The 26,945-nt window shown below is 46.1% G+C and overlaps 3 protein-coding genes across 6 annotated transcripts; all 3 read left to right on the top strand.

Annotated features, from left to right (window-relative positions):
* Positions 1 to 766: 766 nt before the first annotated feature.
* hivep2b (HIVEP zinc finger 2b) lies at positions 767 to 13,428 on the top strand. Its single transcript, XM_063908503.1, is given in 8 exon segments — positions 767 to 925; positions 4,377 to 7,841; positions 8,430 to 8,572; positions 9,955 to 10,130; positions 10,296 to 10,394; positions 10,503 to 10,646; positions 10,649 to 11,130; positions 11,942 to 13,428. Coding segments are annotated over 7 exon segments (4,707 nt in total). The 5' UTR covers positions 767 to 925; positions 4,377 to 4,484; the 3' UTR covers positions 12,248 to 13,428.
* Positions 13,429 to 16,412: 2,984 nt separating this feature from the next.
* txlnbb (taxilin beta b) lies at positions 16,413 to 21,614 on the top strand. Its single transcript, XM_063908046.1, has 10 exons — positions 16,413 to 16,499; positions 17,560 to 17,800; positions 18,043 to 18,134; positions 18,388 to 18,558; positions 19,196 to 19,390; positions 20,284 to 20,403; positions 20,486 to 20,560; positions 20,646 to 20,738; positions 20,822 to 20,917; positions 21,033 to 21,614. Exons 2-10 carry the CDS (start codon positions 17,569 to 17,571, stop codon positions 21,564 to 21,566), a joined length of 1,608 nt encoding a protein of 535 aa, XP_063764116.1. The 5' UTR covers positions 16,413 to 16,499; positions 17,560 to 17,568; the 3' UTR covers positions 21,567 to 21,614.
* Positions 21,615 to 22,377: 763 nt separating this feature from the next.
* On the top strand, positions 22,378 to 24,972 carry LOC134881378 (prostamide/prostaglandin F synthase-like). 4 transcript variants are annotated; one of them, XM_063908660.1, is made up of 9 exons: positions 22,378 to 22,498; positions 22,596 to 22,689; positions 22,774 to 22,827; positions 22,950 to 22,995; positions 23,077 to 23,198; positions 23,303 to 23,417; positions 23,852 to 23,974; positions 24,174 to 24,311; positions 24,816 to 24,972. In XM_063908660.1, exons 1-9 carry the CDS (start codon positions 22,408 to 22,410, stop codon positions 24,921 to 24,923), a joined length of 891 nt encoding a protein of 296 aa, XP_063764730.1. In that variant the 5' UTR covers positions 22,378 to 22,407; the 3' UTR covers positions 24,924 to 24,972. The 4 variants fall into 4 exon arrangements, with proteins under 4 accessions (XP_063764730.1, XP_063764729.1, XP_063764728.1 ...); XM_063908659.1 differs by having other exon boundaries at positions 23,071 to 23,198; XM_063908658.1 differs by having other exon boundaries at positions 22,596 to 22,827.
* The last annotated feature ends 1,973 nt before the right edge of the window (positions 24,973 to 26,945 follow it).

The raw sequence follows: 26,945 nt of genomic DNA, 5'->3' as shown, positions 1-26,945 counted from the left end.
TCAAATACAACCAGAGTAGGACAAGGACTGTTTAGAAATATGAACAGTGTGAATCCTTAAATATGGAAAAGCTGTGCAGATCTTTGGTGATAGTTTTCACCAAAAAAGAACAAAAGTGGATTAAATTATAACGTCAAATCAGAACACACCTACTATTAGAATACATACAGTAAAAATCAACAAGGAATATAAATATAAAATAATGTGAAGAATCATAAATATATCAAATCCAAATAAGAGAAATCACTGTAAAACAATATGTACAGAAACAACAAATCAAATGTAATAAAAAGAAACATCTTATTTTTTACTTAAAATTAGGAAAGCTGTGAAATCTAAAAGGAGCTCAAACAATTATATTTGGTTAAATAATACAATTATGAAATACATGTTTGTTGTATAACAAAAAGGTATTAAAAAATAAATGAATAAAATATAATAAGAAATGTAATTCACAAAAATGTTATTCAATAAAATATAATAAAATAAAGAGACATGAAGAATCCATACTGAACAGATCCACCAACAGCATGGACATGGTTTGATAACTATATATTGTACAGTGTATTTTAGAGGTAGGATAGTGCAGGAATGTGCAGCATACCTCACATTTTATCCTGACATGCCCCCACCCCTCTGAGTGTGAGGGAGCTGCTGCTGGACAGGAAAGCGCCCTGAATGGTGGGCCGTTGTGCGCCCCCTCCCCGGGCCCCTTCGCTATTTCTGTGCCTGGGCTCGCGTCACGCTCGGGTATTTTCTCCGGTGGCTGGCTGCATCAATAGATCTGCTAACGTGCGGCCGGCTGATGGGACTCGCTGCTCCGGCTCACTACCGTCGCCCCGGCACCAGCAGAATGGACAAAAAGGCCAAACGGGGGTCTCACGTGTGACCGTGGACATGGGACAGTGGGCTGTTGGAATGTCAGGTTGGTATCCGGATTATATTCGAGGTGTGAATGTCAGCTGCCCCCCCCCCCCCCCCCCTCATCCTGATTATGCATGTGTGGTTTTTCTGGGTGTACTGCATGTCTGTCCTCCTCTCTGGAGCGGCGTCTCCCCCATGCATGTGGACATACTGTAGCCCAAAGCACACCCCCGGCCGCCCACCTGCCCGCTGCTGCACGTCATGCTGCTGCCGTGTCGGTGCTGTATGTGCCGCTTGTTGCCGAGCAGGGACTCCGCCGACACTCTGGACATGTCGGCGGAGGTATGCACCGTCTCTTATCTGGCTGTCACTCTGCACCCGAGGATGGAAAAAACTAAGCAATGAGGTCAGGCCGACCTTGAAGTGTGTGTGTGTGTGTGTGTGTGTGTGTGTGTGTGTGTGTGTGTGTGGGGGGGGGGGGGGGGGGGGGGCTCCCTGCCAGGCCTTTGAATGTGTGTGTTTTACCCCCACTTTAGTTCACCTCCCTGTTGAAACACTGATCGCCATCCTTCATGATCCGCCTCGCGCTGCAGCGAGGGAGAGGCGTTCAAATCAGCCCGAGAAAATGTGTGCAGGATATCTGGGTTACAACTGGAGAAGCGACTGGTTATTTCTGTTTCAGATTCCAAGGCTCTATGATCACATGCACAGCTTCAGTGTAGTAGTGGCAATGAGGATCTCAAGTGTCAGGCTCCTCCAACAATGCAACATAAAGAAGACATTAATCAATAATTAGGATTTAAAAAGAATAAAATACAATTAAACAAATTTAATTATTTAAATATATTAATAAAGAAAACCCTGAAGAAACAATTGTTAAAAAAATACAGAATATTTGAATAAATTATTCAGCAAAAGATTCAGATTTAGTGAAATATTATTAATAATTATACTGCTGTTGAAACACACACCCCCCCCCACCCTCGCCATCCTTCATTATCCGCCCTCTCTGTAACGATAAGAGGCGTTCAAATCAGTCCGAAAGCAGAGCTGCAGGAGCACAAAACAGCCAAAAATAAAACAGAGAGAAAGGAGACTATCATGCCCGAGTCTCTGCGGAGTCACCTTGGTTATTCAGCGCCTGAGGAGAGCGGAGGAGGATGTCCTAATTAAGGGGAACTCAGAGGGTCTGAACCAGATAATCTTACGTAACCTCGTTAGGGAGGACAAGGCGTTTGGAAACGGAGAAGATGGAGATGACCTCAGAGACTAAAGATGTGAAACTGGAGCGGGGGGGATTCGCTGTGAGAGGTTTCCGGATCGGGACCGGAACCTGACAGACGTTAGACCTGACCGTGCAAAATCAGAAAGACCTGCAGCTCCACTTTAACACTCTCTAAGGTGACCCTAAAATCCACCTCAAAGTCTTCGAGTTGAGCCACCTTGTTGTGGAATCTCACGTTAGAGATTGGGAGTGATGACACGGAGAAACCCCCCAAGGATAGAAGACGTTAGACCTGACTTGGCAGAATCAGAAAGACTTGCAACTCCACTCGGGAGAAAAAAAGTAAACGAGACAGGCTCCGTGTTTCAGGACGTCGCTGTAGAGAACGTGGGGGCAGTTCACGGTGATATCTTGGTGAATGTTGATGTGAGACAACGAGCGTCCACCTGGGACTTCCTGAGCTTATCCAGGCCCGGAAAAAGCCCCCAGTTTCTGCCGGCTTCTGCCAATTTGGTTTAAGTTTGATGCACAGGATGTTTCTGTGGATCGAGTCCCGATTGGAAACCAAATCCCGAGAACTAAATGTGGAAGTTTAAAGCACAGATTGAGTTTCAGGACATTGGACTATCAAACCAGTACCGTCCTAATTATGCCGTTCAGTTTTCCAGAGCAACTATTCAAGCTCAAGCTGGAGGAGCACCAGCACCAGGCAGCAGTCCTTTACCCAAGAGTTGACTAAAAGCAAGAGTCACATTTCTGCACTATTAAGCCCAATCTGTTGGGGATGCATCCCTGCTTCACACCTTCCCTGTACCCAGAGATTCACAGCTGTTTGATTTAGGAAGTCTAACAAAGTTTGCTGTATCACACGACATGATTTATCCACAGAAAGTCCGTATGTTTTCGCCCAGATCGGCTTTGTTTGACCCGAAAGCATCCAAACTTTAGTGCAAAGACTTGAGGCGTGCTAAACCACGACCTGGTCCACCCTCTGTTTGTGACAGGAGCAATGCATTGTGGTTCATCTGGAAGCGTTAGTATTAAAGGTTCACACAGTACTGACACCTTTCCCATCTTCTGCACAGTCTGTTTGTCTTATCGCTGATCCTTTGTTCTGGCATGCACGCCTTCATCATTTGTTGTTGAAATGAAGCCTCCCTGCTGACTACGCTGCTGCTGGAGAGAAAATGGTCCATCACGAAGTGGTTTCCTGCACAAATGTCTTAAATTGCTTCTCCAGCCTCTCAAACATGGATATATGCTGCTTTTCCTCTGTTTTATACCATATCAAAGTGAATATCTGGAACTGGGAAGGAGATTTTACACCAAAATCATGAATGAAGAGTCACAAATATATGAATTTCCCGCCATTTTTAGGTCGAATGCATAGCTGTTCGTAAAATCCATGTCAATACCTGCAGGTTTTACCCACAATATGAACACACAGATAGATTTAAATACTGTTTGCATCAACAATAACAACAACATCAACAATAACAACAACAACAACAACAGCAACAATAACAACAACAACAACAACAACAACAACAATCCAAAAGTTAAGAATATTTAGAGTAAACATTAATAGACCCTTTAACGTGAACTTTCACTTTCATAATACCGGGTACTTCTTTCTGAATACTTCTTCCCCACCTGAGTAAAAGCATGACACACACACACACACACACACACACACACACACACACACACACACACACACACACACACACACACACACACACACACACACACACACACACACACACACACACACCAGGTTCCTTGGTGTCCTGTCCTGTCCACTCCTGCTGTGAAGGAGCTCCTTATCTACATTACTTTGTAGACTAATTGGACAAATCGAAAAATCCAATTAATTTCCCACATTTTTTATTGAATTCCACACAATTTTTGTCAACATTCAGAATGCAGTTAAAGCTCATTTTGCATTCATTTATCATGTTGAGATTTATTTATGTATAATAAATACTTGGTAGCAACTAAATATTATCTTCTTTTTCCAATGAATGTTTTGGAGAAAATAGTAGAAAAACACTTCCTAAATTCCAAGGTAACGTCTTAAATTGTCCAAAACCCAAAGATATTTACTTAAATATGATATAAATAGTGACGTGCATGGAACTCATATTAGCATAGGGACATTTCTGCATGAAGAACCACTATATTTGGGGAAGAGGTTTCTGTCAGTGACTAATCTTTGCAGCAGAACATTGATTTTTTTATTCATGCAATTTTCCCTAACTGTATTTTCTGTCTGATTCTCTTCCAGGTGACCCTTCCCCGACATCTGTTCACTAGAATGTTAATATCACTACGGTTACATAACAGACATCGCCCTTGAAAAAAATCGATCCCACAGAAAGTGACATTGGATTTCATGGAGTCACTTGAAACTGCAGCGGGGGTGAGGAGCTCCGGCGAAGGTCAGGACGGAAATGTGGTTTCAAAGACAGAAATCACCTCGGAGGAGACACAGGAAGTGGAGACTAAAGGATGGCACCAACATCCAGAGGAGGGTCGGGGCAGGGACTCGTGTGATGACTCAGGGAAACTAGAAGATCCGTCCTCCATGCATCAGGACTACGAGGCGTATCCACTGCAGCCCACTAAACTGTTTCCCATTGGCAGGCAGAAAGCTGCAGTTTCGCCCGGCCCGGCAACCCACAGGAAGTGCACCAGTTCACCTGAGGTTCACCAGTGTTCCCATGCAGCCATGGACCCGATCTCAGAGGCGAAGCTGGAGCAGAAACCACAAAAGCCCGGGAAGTATGTCTGTGATTATTGCGGCAGGGCATGTGCTAAACCCAGCGTTCTGAAGAAACACATTCGCTCGCACACCGGAGAGCGGCCCTATCCCTGCGTCCCCTGCGGCTTCTCCTTCAAAACTAAGAGTAACTTATACAAACACAGGAAGTCCCACGCTCACGCCATCAAAGCCGGGACGCTCTCAGACCTCGCTAGCCAGGGGTCTTTTGAAGGGGAAGGCGAGTTGTTTTCTGACGCTGAGCAGAGCTCGGACTCGGATGAGGACACTCTCAGCGACCCGCTGCTGCTGCTGGACTCCCCGGCGGAGGCGTCGGATAACACGGCTGTGAAAGTACTCAACCTCATTTCTCAGAAGAAGGGAGCCCAGGATGCTCCACAAGAAATCAATGCCCCGCCGGCCGAGGCAAGCCGTGTAATCCAATCCAGCACGATCAAACAGAGGCTGGCTCTGCGGCTCTCGGAGAAGAGGAGCAGCGACTCGGAGAATAATCTGTCTCTGCCGAGTCAGTCCAGCAAGGGCAGCACGGACTCCGGATACTTCTCCCGCTCAGAGAGCACCGAGCACCAGGCCGGGCCGCCCAACACCAACGCCAAGTCCTATCAGGAGATCATGTTCGGGAAGTGCTACAGGCCGAGCCCCAAGCAGACGGCCGCCTTCAGCGAGGCTGCGGACCGACGCTCGGAGAGAGGCGTGTCTCGCGTCTTCACCCAGGAGAAAGACGCAGTCGAGTCGATCAGAATAAACACCAAGTCCTTACTGAGGGAGGAGACGCAGGAGCTGCAGTCTGACGCCGACATGGCGACTCTGATCAGAAGCAACTCGATGCCGACGTCCTCCGCCGTGTGTCTGAACATGCCCCCCGCCCTCAGAGGAAGCCATTCGTTCGACGAGAGGGCGAGCACCGGCGGCATGAGGAGACTGCGGCGGCAGGCTGCCTTCGAACACTCGGCACACGAAAGCCATGCAGACGCAGACAGCGGGAAGATGATCGACAGCGCCGCTTCACCCTCGGGATTGGAAATGGAAAGCTACCCCTCTGTGGCGTCCGGTACGAGCCACCAGAGACACGCCATGGAGCTGGCGACGAGGAAACGTCGGAAAGAGAAGCGGGAAGAGGAAGATCTGTCGGGTCATTACGAGGGACGAGATGAATGTGAGGAGATGATCGACTCGAGTAAAGAGTACGATGTGAAGCAAGCTGCGGCCGGCATCATGGCGTTAGGACATCTGCAGATGGACATATCAGTGAGTCCGGAAATGTCCGGGCGTAAAAATTTAGGGAATGTCATTTCTGTTATCCAGCACACAAACTCCATAAACAGGCCTCACTCTGAACCGTCCGACTCTTACAAGTATCACGGGCAGAGACAGGAAGGGATTTCATTTCAAGCCATGGAGTCGAGTGAATCACTGGAGAGGAGCGACCAATCGTTCCAAATCCCCAAACTGGTGCGGCAGCCCAACATACAAGTCCCCGAAATCAGGGTCACGGTGGAGCCTGACAGCCCGGAGAAAGCTCCCGAGGTGCAGGTGAAGTTGAAGGAGCCGGAGAAGGAGGAGTTCCAGTGGCCTCAGAGGAGTGAAACTTTAGCACAATTCCCCCCGGAGAAGCTCCCCCCGAAGAAGAAGAGGCTTCGCTTGGCCGACATCGAGCACTCCTCCGGGGAATCCAGTTTTGAGTCGGCGTGCACCAGTCTGTCCCGTAGCCCGAGCCAGGACAGCAACTTATCATACTGCTCCACCTTCTCCTTCGACAGGGAGGAGGTTTTGAAGTCGCCGGCCCGGCAGGATGAGTTTGGGAAACCGCTGGAGCTGCTGGCGGTGCCGGGGAGCGTTCACACCCTGTCGCTGCTCAACCAGAGGCAACAACACGAGATGAGGCGATCGTCCTCTGAACAGGCGCCATGTAACTTACGCAGGGAGCTACCGGAAGCTCGCAGCATATCGTTCGACTACGGCAGCCTCACGCCAACGTCTAAACTCAAACACGTGGATTCAAGGGAGAGGAGGCGGGGGAACCTGGTGCGGCAGGAGTCCTTGAATATGGAAACTGAGGTGGGGCAAGTGTTTCACCTCAGCAACGCTTTGCCGATATTCTCCACCGGGAACACATTTCCCCAGCTGTCCCATCCGAGCCTCTCAGTTCCCGTGAGATTACAGACTCACGTGCCATCGTTCGGCAGCATCACTTACACGTCAGTATCGCAGATTTTTGACAATCAGTTCGAAAGCGCCGCCTCTCAGACTCAGGTCGCTCGTGTTTCCAGAAAGGCTCTCGACGTGGAAGCGCTCGATCTGTCGTCGGCTAAACTGAAGACGGGCATCCCTCTTTCTCTGACCTCTCGGACCATTTCCACCACCAACGCCTCCAGCGGCGGCACCAACAAGCGCATGCTGTCGCCTGCCAGCAGCCTGGATCTCTTCATGGAGGTGAAGCAGCAGAAACGGGTGAAAGAGGAGCGGATGTTCGGGCAGATCGTGGAGGAGCTGAGTGCCGTGGAGCTGGGGAAATGTTACCTGAGCGAGGAGAAGGGGCGAGCAACACCTCAGGTTATCACGCGAGTCGAGTCGGCGATGGAAAGCTCGCCTCCATACGTGAAGGAAGTTGGTGTGGAGAAGCGAGTGGAATTGGTGGCGAAGCTCATCACGAATCAAGAGGTGGTGATCTCTGAGCACTCGAGACTGTTCCCGAGTCTCCGCACGACGACCGGGGTGAGCTGGTGTTTTCTGAACTACACGAAGCCCAGCTGCTCACCCAGCGATGCCCCCTTTTCCTCCGTTTACGCGTCCTGGGGCGTCAGCGCCCACAACCCGAACCCCCTGGATCTGAACACCAGCGCCGCCCTGGCTCTGCTGAGATCCAAACAGCCGGGAGGCGGCGTGATCTACAGCGCCGCCGCCATGTGTCCGCCGGGCGCCGGGAAGCTGGTGTCGTCGCTCCTCATGTGGAGGCAGACCGCGGAGCAGGTGAGGAAAGATGCTCAACACTTTCACACTGGTCTTCTTTCAGACCGGTAGTCTCTCGGGGATTTGAGAATGCTTTATTAGCCAACATTTGGCAAACTGAACACCTCAGATATTCTGGCCGAAGCGTCAGTCCCTGTTGCCTGATGATCTGTGTTGCATCAGATTTAAGCCTTTTAAGGTTGAGGTATAATGACAAACCCAGCTCAATTTTACATCCAGAACATTCATTAGGGCTCCTGTTTAAAATAGTCCTTTGATTTTTTGAGCTGCAGTGACTTATGTTTGTAAGAAAACAAAATGATCTTCAGAACATTTTGGGATATTTACACACATCCCCTTAGGCTTTGAGAGGCTTTTCTGCCACTGAACTAGGAAACACTCTGAGATACTGACCCTAAAGTCTTCAGAGACTAACAACCCAAGTCTACTTCAGGTTATCTGGAGTCCCCCGGCAGCAGAGTCCATGTTTCCCCAACATGCCGTGTAGCGCCATGTGTGACACACTATATTGTCAGTATCGCGTTACTCTGTCGATACGGTGTCCGCTTTAAAATGGATGTTAACAAAATGATTGTTCATCCTTTTCAGCTGCAGAGGAAACCGGAGCCCAGAGAGGCGGACGCCGCTTACGGGAAGAAGGGGAAAGACATCAGAGTGAAATCTGCCAAAGACGAGTGGAAGGAGCGGGAGGTCCAGACGCTGCCAACCCGCGTCAAGATCTTCGAGGGAGGGTCAGTGAAGAGATCAGCTGTCATAACACTCTGCTGACAGCACAGCGGCTATTTAGGGAGGAGGGGGCCGCACCACAGGGGGGGGGGCTCAGTTAAAGTAGAAGTACTCAGAGGAGGGGAAGTACTCAGATCTTGTACTTGAGTAAAGTAGAAGTACTCAGGTCTTGTACTTGAGTACAGTAGAAGTACTCAGGTCTTGTACTTGAGTACAGTAGAAGTACTCAGGTCTTGTACTTGAGTAAAGTAGAAGTACTCAGGTCTTGTACTTGAGTAAAGTAGAAGTACTCAGATCTTGTACTTGAGTAAAGTAGAAGTACTCAGATCTTGTACTTGAGTAAAGTAGAAGTACTCAGATCTTGTACTTGAGTAAAGTAGAAGTACTCTGGTCTTGTACTTGAGTAAAGTAGAAGTACTCAGATCTTGTACTTGAGTAACAGTAGAAGTACTCAGGTCTTGTACTTGAGTAAAGTAGAAGTACTCAGGTCTTGTACTTGAGTAAAGTAGAAGTACTCAGGTCTTGTACTTGAGTAAAGTAGAAGTACTCAGGTCTTGTACTTGAGTAAAGTAGAAGTACTCAGGTCTTGTACTTGAGTAAAGTAGAAGTACTCAGATCTTGTACTTGAGTAAAGTAGAAGTACTCAGGTCTTGTACTTGAGTAAAGTAGAAGTACTCAGATCTTGTACTTGAGTAAAGTAGAAGTACTCAGGTCTTGTACTTGAGTAAAGTAGAAGTACTCAGGTCTTGTACTTGAGTAAAGTAGAAGTACTCAGGTCTTGTACTTGAGTAAAGTAGAAGTACTCAGATCTTGTACTTGAGTAAAGTAGAAGTACTCAGATCTTGTACTTGAGTAAAGTAGAAGTACTCAGGTCTTGTACTTGAGTAAAGTAGAAGTACTCAGGTCTTGTACTTGAGTAAAGTAGAAGTACTCAGGTCTTGTTCTTGAGTAAAGTAGAAGTACTCAGATCTTGTACTTGAGTAAAGTAGAAGTACCAGAGTGTAGGAATACTCTGTCACAGTGAAAGTATTCTAAATGTTCCTCCAGTGAAAGTAGAAAGTACTCTCCTCTAAATGTACTTAAAGTAGCGACAGTAAAAGTAGTCATTGTCTGATTGGTCCATTTCAGAATAATATCTCTGATGTGTTTTATAATGATTGATCAGTAAAGTGTTCTCAGAGCTGGTAAAGGTGCAGCTAGTTTGAATGGCTTTGTATACTGCAGGGTAGCTGCTGGATTTACTGCAGGTGAACTACAGTCTGATTTAAGGGAGATTATATTTACCATCAGTAATCCAGATCTGCCTAGCAACTACAGGGATTCAATAATGTACAGTCCTAAATGTACCTAGTTACTTCACACCTCTGAAACTGTTCCTGTGTTGCAGATATAAGTCGAATGAAGAATACGTGTATGTGCGAGGTCGCGGTCGGGGGAAGTATATCTGTGAGGAGTGTGGGATCCGCTGCAAGAAGCCGAGCATGTTAAAGAAACACATCCGAACTCACACCGACGTCCGGCCGTACGTCTGCAGGGTCTGCAACTTCGCCTTCAAAACTAAAGGTGACGTTAAATAAATAGATGTTGCAGACATAAACACTCTAGTTTTTGCTGTTCAGCTTTCTTTAATTAGAGGAATACTGCTTTGGGTTCATAGGGACCTAAAACATGGGGGAAAATCTTGTTCGAAACCAATCTGTTTCTTATGAATTGTGTTCTTGTTTGTAGGAAATCTGACTAAACATATGAAGTCGAAGGCGCACATGAAGAAGTGTCTCGAGCTGGGAGTGTCGGTGACGATGGACGACACGGAGATACAGGAACATGGTAACAGACCGACTTTATTTGATGTCTGTTTAATGGTTTAGTGGTTCGTCCTTCAGTGAGAGCAGGAATGAGTCTTAATCAAACTAAACTGCTGTGTCTCTTCCAAAGTGGACGAGTCTAAGACGGCGGTCGCCACCAAACACCAGTTCTCAGACGCCGAGGACTCGGACGGCATGGACGAGGATGAGATCGACGAGGACGAAGAAGAGGACGAGGACTACGACGGCGACTCGACTCCGAAGCTGCGTTCGAGAGCACGAGTCCTCAGCCGTGTGGCCTCACGTCTCTCTCGGTCACAGCCAGCGCCGCCATCCACGGGTACTCCGAGTCCCGAGAGAGGCAGACGGACGACGACTCGCTGACGATGCTGTCTCCGGACCAGACCAGCTTCCTGTTCGACCCGTACACTTCCTGCCTGCTGTCCCCGGGGTGGGAGTCTCCGATAAGGGAACCATCACCGTCCCGTCTCCGTTACCCGTCCCCGCTGAGGGAGCTTTCCCCGAGAGGACGGTCCTCGCCCCGTTGGGACTCCTCCCCGCTGAGGCCGAGCTCGCCCAGCTTCTCCCCCATCCAGAGGCCCCTCTCCCCCGGGGAGGCGTCGGCCAGGGGGAGGCAGAGGGTGGTGCTCAGGGCGGTGTCTCCACGGAGAGGTTCGCACCAACACAAGGGGGAGAAGAGCCGAGCACAGGCCAAGCTGGAGATGGTTCAACATCAAGGAGTCTTTGAAATGGAGACGGTACGTAGCAGGAGGGTCTTCAACCAAACAATCCTCCCTCATATAGTTTTAGATTTGGATGATATTTGGTTGAACATTTTGTGGGGAAAGATATGATTGATTATCCCATTCCTTAACCGAGCAAGTTCCCCAAAACTGAATTGAAAAGGTGACAGGTTGCAGATCGTCAACATCAATTCACATAGCCTTCCTCAGTGAGTCTCAGACTGATCCCACTTTAATCTGGGATGTGCTTTCCTTTCCCTTTCATTGGGAAAGTTTCGGTACAGACTCAAACAGTCTTTGAAATGGAGAGGATAGTTATCGTGACTTGATATACCTCTGGTCTGAAAATATGGTTTAGATTTGGATGGTAGTGGTGGGAAGTTTGGCAAAGAAACCATTGATACAGTTTTGAAAAAGAAGTTGCAACTCACCCATTCGATTCCCGGTCCAAAGCTAAACCAAAAGTCCAAATGGGAACACATTGCAGATTCCCAAGTCAAATATCTCCTCGTTTATTTCCTTGTTTTGGGACAGAGACTTCAGGTTTCAAACGAGCCCCGATTTGAAAATCTGTGATAGGCTTCCCTTTCACGCCTTTGTTTGGGGCTGTTTCTCTACAGATTCACAACAAAAGTAAGATAGGTGTTGTGAAGCTCAACACCTGAGGCAAACAGGGTTTGGATTTGGTTGATATTGGTGGGAGGTTTCGGCATTTGGCAAAGAAAGTTGCTCGACCCAAAGTCCAATGAGCAAATCCCCCAGAAATGTGAAAAGGAAGCACACCCCAGGTCTCCAATAAAATAATGATGCTTCTCTGTGTCTTCAGGATCAGAGGAGCAGCTTGCCCCCCCCCCAGAACCTCCTCAGCCACCTCCCCCTTCACTCACAGCAGCCGGTCCGCTCTCTGCTGCCACTGGTTCCCATCGGAGGACGCCAGATGTTACCCTCCGCCTCCCCACCTCCGCCTTCCTCCAGCCCCGACGCCCCCCTGTCTTCGGCGCCGACCCCACCGAGCAGCGAGGGCATCGAGTCTGCAGGGGAGGACGTCTCGCAAGAGAACCCGGAGCAGGAGGTGCAGACCTGCCTAAACGCCATCGCCTCGCTGAAGATCACCACGGAGGACCCTCACTGAGGAACCCCCCCTGCAGGCTTCATCTTTAACCCCCCCTCAGAGGCTCTTTATTACGCCCTCTGGTGTTGCACATCGCTCCGTTCGACGTGGAGATTGAAACAGAAGGACTTGAACCGGTGCAGAAGGAGACAGGGAGAACCGGAGAACCGTTGCTGGGTGCAGGTGCAATACGGAAAGATATTATGCTAATATGCCTTTGTCTGACACAGTAGTTTGCATACAATTGCACATAAATTATATTTATGGATCTGTACGATACTTATACTCCTTCTTAGATGCATACGAATATTTTATGTATGTGTACTTTGAGAATAGACTGTTGTTTAATGTACTCATATCGAGGTGTGATGCAGTAGTAACTGAAGACTATTTATATAAGGGGAAATATGTGTATTATGAAACAGTCTGACCAAACTTTAAGTAGACGCTTTTCTTGTGCAGTTCGGTGCTTTGGAATCAAGCGGCGGCGGCGGCGGCGGGGGTCTGTGCCTTTACTTTGCTTTTTATTTATTTGTTATTACGGAAGAAAGCTCTTTGTTTCTCGTGCCGTCTCTCCGGCTGCAGCTTGATTTATTGTGAAACAATCTTAACAAAAAAACAGAAAAGGTTTCCTATGTTGCATTTTTCTAAATGTCGTGGTTTTTATCTTGGTAAAAAAAATGCATGGATTTGCTATTGCACAAAAATAGATCTGTAATTACGAATACTGTAAGATGTATTTATATATTAGAACGTGAGCACTTATTGAGATATTTGACTACTATTTATATCTGTACTTATGCAGCAGTTTGAGCCACGTCTTCGCTTTGGTTGCTCAGCGTTATTTCTCTTACACACAAGACCAGAAGCGTTTCATGACGATGCACTTTCATGCTTTCATCTTGAAAAATAAGGGAGCTTTTATTTCTCTTGTGTTTTTTTTAGAAACATTCCAGTTATTTTTTTCTCATTTTGTGAAATTGTTGCACACAAATTCAAGGGGCTATGATGATCAGTGGTCTGTTGTCTTGCATTTAACTGGAGAAATCAATATCACTTTACTGTAAGGTATTCTATAGTGCTAATCCTGCACCAGATGCGTTACTCCCTCTGTACATAAACTTGTATTTCTATGATTTAAAGTATTTTTGCAGTGTTGAAACTTTTTATGTGCATTGTTTATATCTCTTTGAGAGGTAAAAAGGTACGGAGGCCCACAGGTGCAAACACGTTACAATGACACAGCTTCAGAGAGGATGCAGATACAGAAACACAGATCAGAACTCCTGCAGAAACACCTGCAGCAGCTCTTCAACACATGCAGAAACATCTGCAGCAGCTCTTCAACACATGCAGAAACATCTGCAGCAGCTCTTCAACACATGCAGCATCTAGAGAACATTCAGCAGAGGAAACATGAGCAGTTTACTGAAAGCTGCAGAAACCAAACGCTGCAAGAAGCTCCAACACAACGGAGACCAGGGGACACTAAAGGGACACTAAAGAGAGACGCACACAGCTGGAGACCAGGGGACACTAAAGAGAGACGCACACAGCTGGAGACCAGGGGACACTAAAGAGAGACGCACACAGCTGGAGACCAGGGGACACTAAAGAGAGACGCACACAGCTGGAGACCAGGGGACACTAAAGACAGACGCACACAGCTGGAGACCAGGGGACACTAAAGACAGACGCACACAGCTGGAGACCAGGGGACACTAAAGAGAGACGCACACAGCTGGAGACCAGGGGACACTAAAGAGAGACGCACACAGCTGGAGACCAGGGGACACTAAAGAGAGACGCACACAGCTGGAGACCAGGGGACACTAAAGAGAGACGCACACAGCTGGAGACCAGGGGACACTAAAGACAGACGCACACAGCTGGAGACCAGGGGACACTAAAGACAGACGCACACAGCTGGAGACCAGGGGACACTAAAGAGAGACGCACACAGCTGGAGACCAGGGGACACTAAAGAGAGACGCACACAGCTGGAGACCAGGGGACACTAAAGAGAGACGCACACAGCAGGGACCGGAGCGTTGGGAGACGTTCAGGGTCATAAAGCTGGTCTCTGTCTCTGTTGTTGGGAATTCTCCTGAAATGTTTTCTGGTCTTATTCTAACAAAGTGATCACATGACTCCCTGCAGACATTTTACCCCTGGTTATTGGTCACGTTACTGGCCCAAAAAATAACATTTGTTGACAAAAGGAGAAAAATTATGAGAGAAGAAAACGTCGACGACAAAAAAAAAGTTGACCAAAAGAATGGACACAAACATATTTGCCCCCAAAAAAAATTACAAATGAAAACGTTTGGAGCTTCTTGCAGCGTTTGGTTTCTTCAGCTTTCAGTAAACTGCTCATGTTTCCTCTGCTGAATGTTCTCTAGATGCTGCATGTGTTGAAGAGCTGCTGCAGGTGTTCCTGCATGAGTTGAAGAGCTGCTGCAGATGTTCCTGCATGTGTTGAAGAGCTGGTCTGCATGTGTTGAAGAGCTGCTGCAGATGTTCCTGCAGGAGCTCTGATCTGAGTTTCTGTCTCTGCATCCTTTGTCCTGAAGTGTTTTAGGTCGTTGTTAGCACCTGTGGGCCTCCGCAGGAGTCTGCAGATGAGATTTAATCTTTAAATAACGATATTACTGGATGGATTTTAAATCAGAAACACTTTGTTCACTCATGTTTACATAAAGTATTTAAAAAGGTGCACTGCTTTATTTTCTGAACATGTATCTCTGAGCTCTTGTATTTTATTTGTGGTGATTTGACGGTGCAGGCGGCGTTGCTTTGGCCTCCGTATGTACTCAGATTGTTTTTATTGTGAACTCATCTTTAATGAACTGCTTTGTGCCTCATGTCTATGAAACTCCCTGTAAACTCACAGAGGAAGAATCACCATTTTTACCTCTCATCATCTTTTGGGGTAGAAAATAAATCCTCAGTAGCCAAACTGTGGTTTCTCTGTTTGCATCGGAAACTGGTCGGAGGGTTTCTACTGTTTGGTGCTCCAGTTTTACACATTAAACCCAGAATGGTTTAAAGAGAACATACCTCGAACCTCAGGATGTGTGTCGCTGATCATTCTTTAACATCAGTGGTAACGAGAATACACCACCTTCTGTCTGAGTGTTTTGATGAAGTAAGAAGTTCTTTTTCACATATTTCCTTTTTTTAGAACGATACATTCATTTCTTTTTGGCTCTGTTCTCTGTGTTTTTTAGCTTATTTTGAGAGCAACATGCCTTCTGTTTCACTTCGGGGTCATTTTTTAAAGCTATTTTTTAGCTTCTTTTTCTAAACTTCTTTTGCCTTCAGCTGTTCTTCGGGGAAACAGACTTATTTTCCTCTCTTTTCCTTGTGTTTCTGATCGTATTCAAAGAGTGACATTAGCTTCTGTTTCTCTGCTCTTGGTGTACAAGGTGCAAACATACATACAGTTAGAGAAGATAAAAAGTGAGAAAAACAAACAAAAAATCTAAGAAGAACGACTCATTTACGCAAGATATAGAACATTAATTAGATGAAATCTGGATTTACAAAAAACCTACGTGCAGTTTACTGCTGCAAAGCTCTTGGAATAACACAATAAGGTATGTGCAGTGTTGCCATGGAGGTGGATGAGAGTAGCTTGCTAACACAGGCAACACGTAAATTAAATTAAAAACGAGTTCAAGTTAACATTGAAATAGTTTTAAAGAGAATAACCAACCCGAGGACCTGTCGCAGGGCGTTCGGTTTTACTCCTTTTCATCAGAGTGCATTCCCATGAAACTCTGGGGGAAGATCCTCACTGCTGTCACAACACAACAAAGAGAAGGTTTCCAAAAACTGTTTCATTCTGTGGGTAAAACTCTGAAGACAGAAGAAAAGCGCTAAAGAAGCTGGAGTTTTTGATCAGAAAACAGCGAAAAACATCTTCGTTTGTTTTTTTCTCCAAAATATCTGTTGTACTTTGTATTTGCAGATCTCTCCTAAACTCACCAGCTGTTAGCATTAGCCTCATTAGCATATGTAATAGGTCAGAGAAGTGTGAGGGGGGGTCCTGATGATATCTGTTAGTTATATGTTTTCATCCTTTCCATGACTCAGCGTTTCTTAGATCACAATGGGTCCTGCAGTGTGCTATTTAGTGTAACTGCCCCCCCCCCCCCCCCCCCCTCTGCTGGGTTATTTTGAGGTGGTCTTATCACAGCTGTTGTCTCTGTGTGGAAGCAGCGAGTCGTCGGACCCTCGCCTCTCTTTCTCACCCCGACCCTCACTCGTGGTAAGACCCCTTGTGCTTCTTCAGGGACTTTTACTCCTAACCCTTAAATCTGTGTTTGACTTGTTGTTTCTAATCCTTAGACGTGCTGATGTGTGTTTGGAGCTGATCTATTTCTGAAGCTTGGTTTAAAATCAGTCATTTGTTACCAGATTGGAAAGAAAACACTGCTAATACTGCTAAATACTGCTAATAATACGTTAGTTTTCTGATACAGCTCCCATATGTTTCTCTTCCTGCTCTTCTTTTATCCGAGCTGAATTTCCTTTTGCCGACTTTAACACTGAAAACCTTAGAGGTCACCTGTGATTTATTTTCCTGCAGCTTTCTGTTCGCACAGTGACATTGTCGTGTTTAAGTGTGTATTGGAAATAAATAAATATCTTGCCCATATTAAGAAGTTCCTAAAATAGCCGGCGGTGTGAACAGGTGCCATGTGTTCAGAGAGCGGCTGCACGTAAACAGGAACAGAGACCCTTAAAGGGGCTCAAAGAGTGCTTTATCACTCAAGATAGGAACATTTTGTTAAAGCAAAGCCACAACATGCAGTCGGACGCAGCTGCAGAAAGCAGGTTTCCCTTTCAGGATATATTTAAAGCGGCTTTGCTCGGATAAATAAAACCATGGTTGTGACAGTTGAGGGAGACGGCGATTATAAAATGACTTCAATTCATTTCTTGTTATTAAAACGGCCTTTAAAGTTTACAGATGAGTGTGCCATGTTCACCTCCCATTTGCTTAATCACTAAAACATCACATCTGGCTGTAGAGCAGAATATGCTTTCCAGGGAAAAGAAACCTGTAAATGAAAATGTATTCACTTCCGATCTGTTATTTCACCTCCTTAACAACACTATTATCTTTCCCTGCTTTTCTCCTTACACACGTTCAGTTCAAGTGTCTCTAACTGACGCTTGAACCACTTTTTAGGCAGCATTTCTTTGTTGTTGTTTGTTTGATTTCCCAGAATACTGATTCATGAGTCAAAGCGTAATATTTAAGGCCATTGATTATGAAATAACTTTAAATGTTGTGCTTAATATTTATCTTGATGCTTGTATAGTTGACAGTTATGGAGGCCTGTCTCGCCCCCGGGTGTCCGGATGCCCCCCCAGCGGAGGCCCTGCAGCTGGACCTGACGGAGGACTTGGCCCAGCAGCTGGAGGACATCATCAGCACCTACCAGGCGGAGGAGACGCCCGACGTCCCCGAACCAGAGGACGGAGAGGAGGTCTCCCCCTCCAGAGAGACCCCCGGCTCCCGCAAGGAGCAGAAACTGGAGAAGAAGATGCTGAAGAACCTCGGTGAGAATCCTGCTTCTGTGTGTTGTTTAATTTAGATTTATCTGGGGGGGGGGGGGGGGCTTTATGTTCTCATACTGCCTGTGCTGCAGCACCTCTGTCCACCCTCTGTCTGAAACCAGAGCCCAGTCTGCTCTGATTGGTTAGCTGGCCGGCTCTGTGGTGATTGGTCAACCTCTTGCTCTTTCGGTGATTATGATATATTAATGTGGAAGCTGACGGGATGTTTGACTTCCACCCTCTAGGGAAGGAGGCCATGCTGCTGATGCAGAGTCTGAACAAACTCAACACCCCCGAGCAGAAGCTGGAGGCCATCATCAAGAAACACGCAGAGCTGGTGAGAGCATGCACAAATAATAACACACAACAAGAGGCATCAGAGCCCGGCTGGGTTTGTTTGGTCAGGTTCTGTGTTTCCCTGTGCAGCACAAATGGACTACACCTGCATCTGGTTGAGAGCCCTGTGATGCAGGAGGGTTATTAATGATGCTAGTGTGCTCGTCCTGCAGCTGGAGGAGCATTACAGCGACCAGAAGCTGCAGCAGAACTTGAACTGACTCTATAATCTTATGTATTGTGTTCCTCTGCAGCTGGAGGAGCACCGCGGGGACCAGAAGCAGATGAAGATGCTGCAGAAGAAGCTGCTGCAGGTGATGAAGGAGAAGGATCAGCTGCAGAGCGAACACAGCCGGGCGGTTCTGGCTCGCAGTAAACTGGAGGGTCTCTGCCGAGAGCTGCAGAGGCACAACAAGACCCTGAAGGTAGGGAGGACCCTCGGGAGGGAAGAAACTATACACTATTTTAATATTCAGTTTGTCAAATAGAGCAATGGTTGGCTGTAATCGGCAGGACTTGTGAGACTCGAGTGCATCGTTTGTCCTGCAGAAACGTCTGTTTTCAGACTCTAATCTGGAGATGTTCTGTCCCCTTTAACTCTGAGACACTGGGATGGACTTTTTCAATGTTTTCTGACTTAGTTGCTTCATTTGTCCACTTTTTTAAAGCGTGACAAGTCTGGGTATTACTCTTATCTTCGTTGAAGGGAACTGAAACTCCTTTTGGTTTAGTCTTAAATCATCAGATTATATTGAACATTTCCTCCAAATGTCAGCTGCTTTCTGCTCCTATCTTTGTTAACATTACCTCCAGTTACTCTGAATCATTGGGAGCTCTAGATGATTATACAGGTCTGGTCTTTTCTTAACGAAAGGAAGTCTGCCGCACCTCTAAAGAGCCTGCTTTGTAACTCGAGGAGCTGAAAGCCATTTGTCAGAGATGTTCGGGGGTTAGTGTGAGCACATGTCGTCTCTCCAGCTGCCAGCAGACATCACCACAAACTCAGGATCTGTGTAATGAATATCAAAGATGCATCCTGTGTTACCGTGCTCCGTCCTGCAGGAGGAGACGCTGCAGCGCTGCCGGGAGGACGACCTGAAGAGGAAGGAGATCACGACGCACTTCCAGGGAACGCTGAGCGAGATCCAGGCGCAGATCGAGGAGCACAGCGGCAGGAACACGAAGCTCTGCGAGGAGAACAGCTCGCTCGCCGAGAAGCTCAAAGGCCTCATCACGCAGTACGACCAGCGGGAGGCGGTGAGCGGCGGCCTGAAACACCGGAGACGTGTTGAGCATTTAACATACAAATACGGTAGCATGAGAGGGCCCCATTAACTTTCACTGCAGCAAAATGAAAGGAATGAAGGGATAAAGGCAACCGTTTCAAATCAGTTATTCTGTTATTTCATTCACTATTTGTTTCACCTTGAATTCATATTAGTTTGATCAATGCTCATTTATTCTCACCTTTAATACTTCTACCTTCGCCTGCTTTGTTCCCTTCAGTTCGTGGCTGTAATTGACGGCAGCATTTCTTACTTATTGTTATTACTTATCATTTGTTTCCCCAGAAAATGGATTTATTCAAAATTACTGTATTTTTTTATTTTAACACACAAATACAAATACAGTAATGAAGGGTTAGAAACACGCTAGAGTCAAGACTTTTTTTGGGGCCGTTTAGAATTTAAATAGCTCCAACTTTTCAAACATGACTTGTGGGTGTAACACTGGTGTGCATGATCTGACTTTTAGATCATTATTTAAGAAATACATAAATGACAATCTGTAGATAAAAATGGTTTTAGGATTAAACCTTAAAACTTGATTTGGGACATCTTTAAAAGCTTCATTTAATTTAAGGCCTTTTCTAAGACTGGTTTTCACGCACTGAAATCTTACATTCTGTTCCTAAATGCAGAATAAGTGACGGATTAACAACTGGCAATGTGGAGAAAAACCAAATTCCTGAATTCCTACTCTCTAAGTTTTAAGATTTATTAAAGGCCTATATTTTAAGAATTTGACATTTTTTTGCTGATTATTTAACAAAAGAAATCCTATATTTCCCAACCATTATCTCCAATGCAAACCTGGCCCTGTCAGTGAATGATTTGCACATCTGATTTTACCCTCTGCTCGTGTTTCAGAACCTGGAGAAGGTTTTCAAACACAGAGACCTGAAGCAGAAGCTCCTGGAGACGAAGCTGACGCAGGCCAACGTGATCCTGAAGGAGACGGAGGAGAAGCACAAGCTGGAGAAAGAGCTCGTACGTTTCCAGAGTCGCACCTCAATCCGTTAAAACATATAATCCCTGTCGCTCATCTTTAACTGTTCTGATTGGTCCACAGCTGCTGAAACAGACGGCGGAGTTTAGATCCAAAGTGAAGATGTTGAAGGAGCAGGAGGCGGGAATGAAGATACAGGTACAGCAGCAGTGCATCATGGGTAATAACTGACCTACCTGTGTGGCTGTACTGTTGTTAATGCAGTGTGTGTTATTCTCCTCAGCTGGAGATGTACTCGGAGAAGTTCAACGAGTTTCAGGGAACCGTGTCGAAGAGCAACAGCGTCTACAGCGGCTTCAAAGTGGACATGGAAAAAGTGAGAGGACACGAGCTGTCTCTGTACCTGCTCTATATGGGATGTTTGATTGTGTCCTGATGGGATATGTGTTGTGGTTGTAGATGGCGAAGAAAATGAAGAAGCTGGACAAAGAGTGCCAGTCATGGAAGAGTCGCTTCGACGGCTGCAACAAGAGCCTGCTGGACATGGTGGAGGACGTAAGACAGAAGCACGATCAAATATAAGAGTTATTGTTGGTATCATTGGACCAGAAACACAAACCGATGCTAAAGTGTGCATCCCTAACTCCTCACGAATGCTTCTCCTCCACAGAAAACCATCAAGGAGAAGGAGTTTGAGCTCATCATGGTGAAGAACCAGAAGCTGGAGAACCTGTGCCGGGCTCTGCAGGGCGAGAGGAAGACTCTGTACGACAAGGTGCAGGGAAGAGGAGGAGGCGCTCCCGACTCCACGGAGAAGGAAACACCGGCGGAGAAACAGGACGTCCAGAAACAGGAGGTGCAGGAGGTCCCGAAAGAGAAAGTCCAGGAGGTCCAGAAAGAGGAGCTCCAGGAGGTCCAGAAAGAGAAGGTCCAGGAGGTCCAGAAAGAGAAGGTCCAGGAGGTCCAGAAACAGGAAGCTGCAGCTCGTCCGGCTGAAACGCTGCTGAGCAAACAGCGGGATAAGCTGAAGGCGGAGCAGAGCCGCCTGCAGGAGATCTTCCTCATCTCCCACACCATCCCCACAGAGACTGATAGCCAATCACAGGAGCTCCCTGAGGAGGAGGAGGCGGAGTACAAGGAGGAAGAGGAGAAGAAGGAGGAAGGCCAGGTACAGAGAGACCTGGAGATGGAGTCTGTGGATTAATGTGGAGGATAATGTGTGAGATTCATATCAATAAAAGAGTAAAACTGGCTTTGTGTTTGTGTTTGATCCTGGTGCTTTGAGGGGGGTCATGTTAGGGCAGCTTTACACATTTACCAACCAGTCAGGTGTTCTCCCAAATGGTGAAAGTAATATTTAAAGAGGCTTTTTTCTCCCCATGGCTCATCTCCCCATGCTTCATGCGCTCAACAAATTTCATATGTCTACGTGAATGTTGAAGGAGGGGGCTTCGTCTCCAAAACCCATGTCCAACCCCCGCGCAACCACCCCAATGACGCTTTCACTGGGTCTAGGTTTCCCTAAATAAAACATATCACGGAGACACCAAACCCCAGAGACTGCTTTCAAATAAGCATGGAGGAAGCCTGGGCCAGTCAGACCAGAGGCTGTAGGACCCAGATTCCACCCGTTCACTAAAAGGCAAATGACCTCAAATATAATAAAAGTCCACTGAGGCAGTGAGACAGTTCTCCTCCAGACCTCCATAAGTGTCAGTGGCAGATAGTGTTCAGGATCATCTGTGCAGAGGATGGGCTGGAAGTCAGCAGAGCTACAGTAAGATCCTGTGGGATGAGGGTAACCAACCAGACATCGTGGTGGTGGACAAACAGCAGAAGAAGAAGGACCATGAGGAGCTCAGCAAACACCGAGGGCTCAGAGGGGAGAAGATGTGGTGATGGGAGCACTGGGGGAGTTCTCCCAGCTTTTGATGAACAGTAAACTCCTGTGTGAATGTGTGTGAGTGTCTCTTTAAAGAGCACTCACACACACAGGGTTCACAGGGACAGATAAGATAAGGACCTGCAGATCAAACTTCACCAACATGTCGGAAGGAGCTGCAGGGGAGGCGCTCAGAGTGTTTGTCAAAGAAGGAAAGGTTCTGCTGGAGCTCGCCGAGCAGGAGAGCAGGGAAGGTAAAAACCAGAGACTGTAGATGTGAAAATGTACGTGCAGCAATGAGTCATGCAGATCGGAGGCCTGTCAATCATTAGCATTAACAATCATTAACAGGCGCCGTGCAGGACTTCATCCGTCAGAAGATCAGCATCGAGCGGAGAGAGTCCCTGCTGGGGCTGATCGAGGCTGCTGCACGGCTCTACAGGAGGTCCTTAAACACTGACTATATTCAGATCATACAGGAAGTACAGCTTCATGGATGTCTAAGCGTTCACTGTTCGTTGTTCCACAGTCTGTCAGTGAAGAGGATACAGGATGCAGAGGACTTCTGGAGGAGAAACACCCAGTAAGAGCTGGACATCCATCAGTTAATCGAGAGAAATGATTGTGCATCCAAACACAATCTATCTGACAGCCTCTATAAACTAAAATAGACCCAAATGTGTAAAAAGGTTGTTGTTCCTGCAGCTGTGCAGCTCTACAGGACGCCCTGCAGGACCTCCAGCAGCTCCAGGTCAGTATTATCACAGTCAGAGTATTTGTACCCTGCTGGTGAGTCTGCTGTGTTTTAGTTTCTCTGTAACTTCAGGTTCAGTGGGATGCGTTCCTGCAGCGTCTGGATGCAGAGGCAAAGCTCGGCACTGAAGCTCTGCACAGAGACCAGCAGCTGAAGCATGTTCCTGCAGAAACTCGGCTCAGAGACGCCAGGACGGGACGGTGAGGACAGCGTAGACTACATTTAATGCCCATTTGTTTGTGCATAACATTATATTGAAGGAAGGAAAGGAGCATGCGTGTACCTGCGCTTGGTGTGTTTGCAGAGCAGTGACGTTGCAGCAGTATCTTGGTGGAGGGAAGAAGATCCTGCTGGTGTTGATCCGTCAGTTCTCCTGTCTCCTCTGCAGACTGCACCTCCAACACCTGCAGGACCACCAGGTGTTTCAGGACTCATAATGCTGACTCTTTAAGGACTCGTAAAGACGAAGCATTGCATTTTGTTTGGACTCCGATTCCTCATTTATTTCATGGTTTTTAAGGACTCATAATTCCAACTCATTTCAGGGTTTTAGGACTCATTTTGCTGACTGGTGTTAGGACTTGTAATGCTGACGTATTCCTGGCTTTTATGAATCATAATGCTGACTGTTTTAGGACTCATAAAGACAAAACATTGCATTGATTTTGGATTCAGATTTCGAACTCATTTCAGGGTTTAAGGACTTAGATGCTGACTCATTTCAGGACTTAAATGCTGACTCATTTCAGGGTTCTGGGACTTAGTTGCTCTTTATGAAACTAAGGTGACTCTATGATCGCCCTGTAGCTCCTCTGTCTTGTGTAAATGTGACTGAGTACTGGTTCCTCTGCAGAGCACGCTGGATGCACACTCAGTGAAAGTGGTGGTGGTCTCGTTCGGCTGTGAGGGGGGGGCTTCACACTGGCTGCAGGAGACGGGCTGCCAGTATGACTTGCTGTTAGACCCTGAGAGGAAGGTCAGAGGTCGCAACGATACAGAACACACGTCACACTCATCCTGACGCTGACACAGGGGTTAATGGGGGGTGTGTGTGTGTGTGTGTGTGTGTGTGTGTGTGTGTGTGTGTGTGTGTGTGTGTGTGTGTGTGTGTGTGTGTGTGTGTGTGTGTGTGTGTGTGTTTGTGTTTGTGTTTGTGTGTGTGTGTGTTGTTGCAGTTGTACGCTGCGTTCGGGCTGGGGGCGTCTGTGTGGAAGGTTTTAAACTTCAGCAACATGCTGCTGTACGCTGAGTACGTGGTAAACAGCCTGCCGTTTCCCCGAGGACTCCCAAACATCCAGGAGGACATGTTCCAGGTAATGCATTTTAGAGTTCAACATGAGCTCCTTTGCATCCACTCACAGAAACATGAACCAGAGACGAAGCCAGTCTCAAAAACTCATTCCCTAGGTTGTTAGTGACACAGTGTGATGTGGAGGCAGGCTCTGGGATGGTTGTAGTTTGGTGAGCTGAGACATTAAGGACTGGTTGTTCTATAAACGTCAGAAAAAGGTTATTCATTTACCTTTAAAGTGCACATTTAAGAAGCAGCAACCAGGGACTTTGTTCACTGAATACATTACGTATGTTTCTGATAAATGCTCTCTATGTTGATGGATGGATTACAAGGCAATGGTCTCATCTTTACACACTTACTGTAAAGTCAGATCTCTTCTGGAGAAACAGGCTGTGCAGATCTGTGCAGGTGAAGAGGCGAACATATGTGACTAACAGATATATATCACATTGCATCTCACACGTCTTCGGACATGTTATTTTGAAGTTACTTATTTGTTGATTTATGTCCTGTGTATTTTCAGCTGGGAGGCGACTTTGTTGTGGATGAACATGGGGGGGTGCTGTTCTCTCACTGCTGTCAGAGTCCCACAGACAGACCCCCCCTGCAGGACATCATATCTGCACTGTGAAATAACACTTTACATTTTCCTCTCAAATCAATTAAATACCGTTTGGACATTTTGGAAATGTGATCTCAATCCAATGCAGTTTTTAAAAGTCGACATTTAGAAAAGAATGACCGAATGTTTCTTCAACATTTAGAACACATTTCAGAAATGAGAACAAATCTGATGTTTTAGGAATGAAGTGATCATGAAGAAATAATCAGAAATGTGTAATTAGTTGATCATTTTGATCATTTAGAGTTTGCAGCAGAGACACAGGTTTTAACAGAACTCACCTTTATGCAAGGTTCACCTGATCTACAGCGAACAGAGCAGACTTCTCTCTCTCTCTAAAAACTACAAGAACCCACAACAGAAGAAGCAGAACCTAAACACACAAACTAACCCGAAGAGAAGGAGGAACAAAACAAGGGAACCAGGTGTACAGAACCAGGTGATCAGACAGGAAACAAACACAGACATAAGACAGGGGGTTTTCAAAATAAAACAGAAAACACAGACAGATCGAGACCCTTCAAAATAAAACAGAAAACACAGACAGATCGAGACCCTTCAAAATAAAACAGCAAACAGACAGATCGAGACCCTTCAAAATAAAACAGAAAACACAGACAGATCGAGACCCTTCAAAATAAAACAGCAAACAGACAGATCGAGACCCTTCAAAATAAAACAGAAAACACAGACAAATCGAGACCCTTCAAAATAAAACAGCAAACACAGACAGATCGAGACCCTTCAAAATAAAACGGAAAACACAGACAGATCGAGACCCTTCAAAATAAAACAGCAAACAGACAGATCGAGACCCTTCAAAATAAAACAGAAAACACAGACAGATCGAGACCCTTCAAAATAAAACAGAAAACACAGACAGATCGAGACCCTTCAAAATAAAACAGCAAACAGACAGACCGTGACCCTTCAAAATAAAACAGAAAACACAGACAGATCGAGACCCTTCAAAATAAAACAGAAAACAGACAGATCGAGACCCTTCAAAATAAAACAGAAAACACAGACAGATCGAGACCCTTCAAAATAAAACGGAAAACAGACAGACCGTGACCCTTCAAAATAAAACAGAAAACAGACAGACCGTGACCCTTCAAAATAAAACAGAAAACAGACAGATCGAGACCCTTCAAAATAAAACAGAAAACAGACAGACCGTGACCCTTCAAAATAAAACAGCAAACAGAGACAGATCGAGACCCTTCAAAATAAAACAGCAAACAGAGACAGATCGAGACCCTTCAAAATAAAACAGAAAACAGACAGACCGTGACCCTTCAAAATAAAACAGAAAACAGACAGATCGAGACCCTTCAAAATAAAACTGAAAACAGACAGACCGTGACCCTTCAAAATAAAACAGAAAACACAGACAGATCGAGACCCTTCAAAATAAAACAGAAAACAGACAGATCGAGACCCTTCAAAATAAAACAGAAAACAGACAGACCGAGACCCTTCAAAATAAAACAGGAAACACAGACAGATCGAGACCCTTCAAAATAAAACAGAAAACAGACAGATTGAGACCCTTCAAAATAAAACAGAAAACAGACAGATCGAGACCCTTCAAAATAAAACAGAAAACACAGACAGATCGAGACCCTTCAAAATAAAACAGAAAACACAGACAGATCGAGACCCTTCAAAATAAAACAGAAAACAGACAGACCGTGACCCTTCAAAATAAAACAGCAAACAGAGACAGATCGAGACCCTTCAAAATAAAACAGAAAACACAGACAGATCGAGACCCTTCAAAATAAAACAGAAAACAGACAGACCGTGACCCTTCAAAATAAAACAGAAAACACAGACAGATCGAGACCCTTCAAAATAAAACAGAAAACAGACAGACCGTGACCCTTCAAAATAAAACAGGAAACACAGACAGATCGAGACCCTTCAAAATAAAACAGAAAACACAGACAGATCGAGACCCTTCAAAATAAAACAGAAAACAGACAGATTGAGACCCTTCAAAATAAAACAGAAAACAGACAGATCGAG

Source organism: Eleginops maclovinus, chromosome 19 (genome assembly GCF_036324505.1).
Source record: "Eleginops maclovinus isolate JMC-PN-2008 ecotype Puerto Natales chromosome 19, JC_Emac_rtc_rv5, whole genome shotgun sequence".
NCBI classification, from domain to species: domain Eukaryota; kingdom Metazoa; phylum Chordata; class Actinopteri; order Perciformes; family Eleginopidae; genus Eleginops; species Eleginops maclovinus.
The sequence above is the reverse complement of the archived record's forward strand: the minus strand, read 5'-3'. Positions and strand labels throughout refer to the sequence as shown.

Bases quoted from the DNA above. Each gene is read 5' to 3' on its own strand.
- txlnbb (XM_063908046.1), top strand. From the start codon at position 17,569: ATGGAGGCCTGTCTCGCCCCCGGGTGTCCGGATGCCCCCCCAGCGGAG. The intron at 19,391-20,283 runs GTGAGCGGCGGC...CTCGTGTTTCAG, and splicing joins AGTACGACCAGCGGGAGGCG to AACCTGGAGAAGGTTTTCAA. The intron at 20,918-21,032 runs GTAAGACAGAAG...TCTCCTCCACAG, and splicing joins TGCTGGACATGGTGGAGGAC to AAAACCATCAAGGAGAAGGA.
- LOC134881378 (XM_063908657.1), top strand. From the start codon at position 22,408: ATGTCGGAAGGAGCTGCAGGGGAGGCGCTCAGAGTGTTTGTCAAAGAA. The intron at 23,199-23,302 runs GTGAGGACAGCG...GTGTGTTTGCAG, and splicing joins AGAGACGCCAGGACGGGACG to AGCAGTGACGTTGCAGCAGT. The intron at 23,418-23,851 runs GTGTTTCAGGAC...GTTCCTCTGCAG, and splicing joins AACACCTGCAGGACCACCAG to AGCACGCTGGATGCACACTC.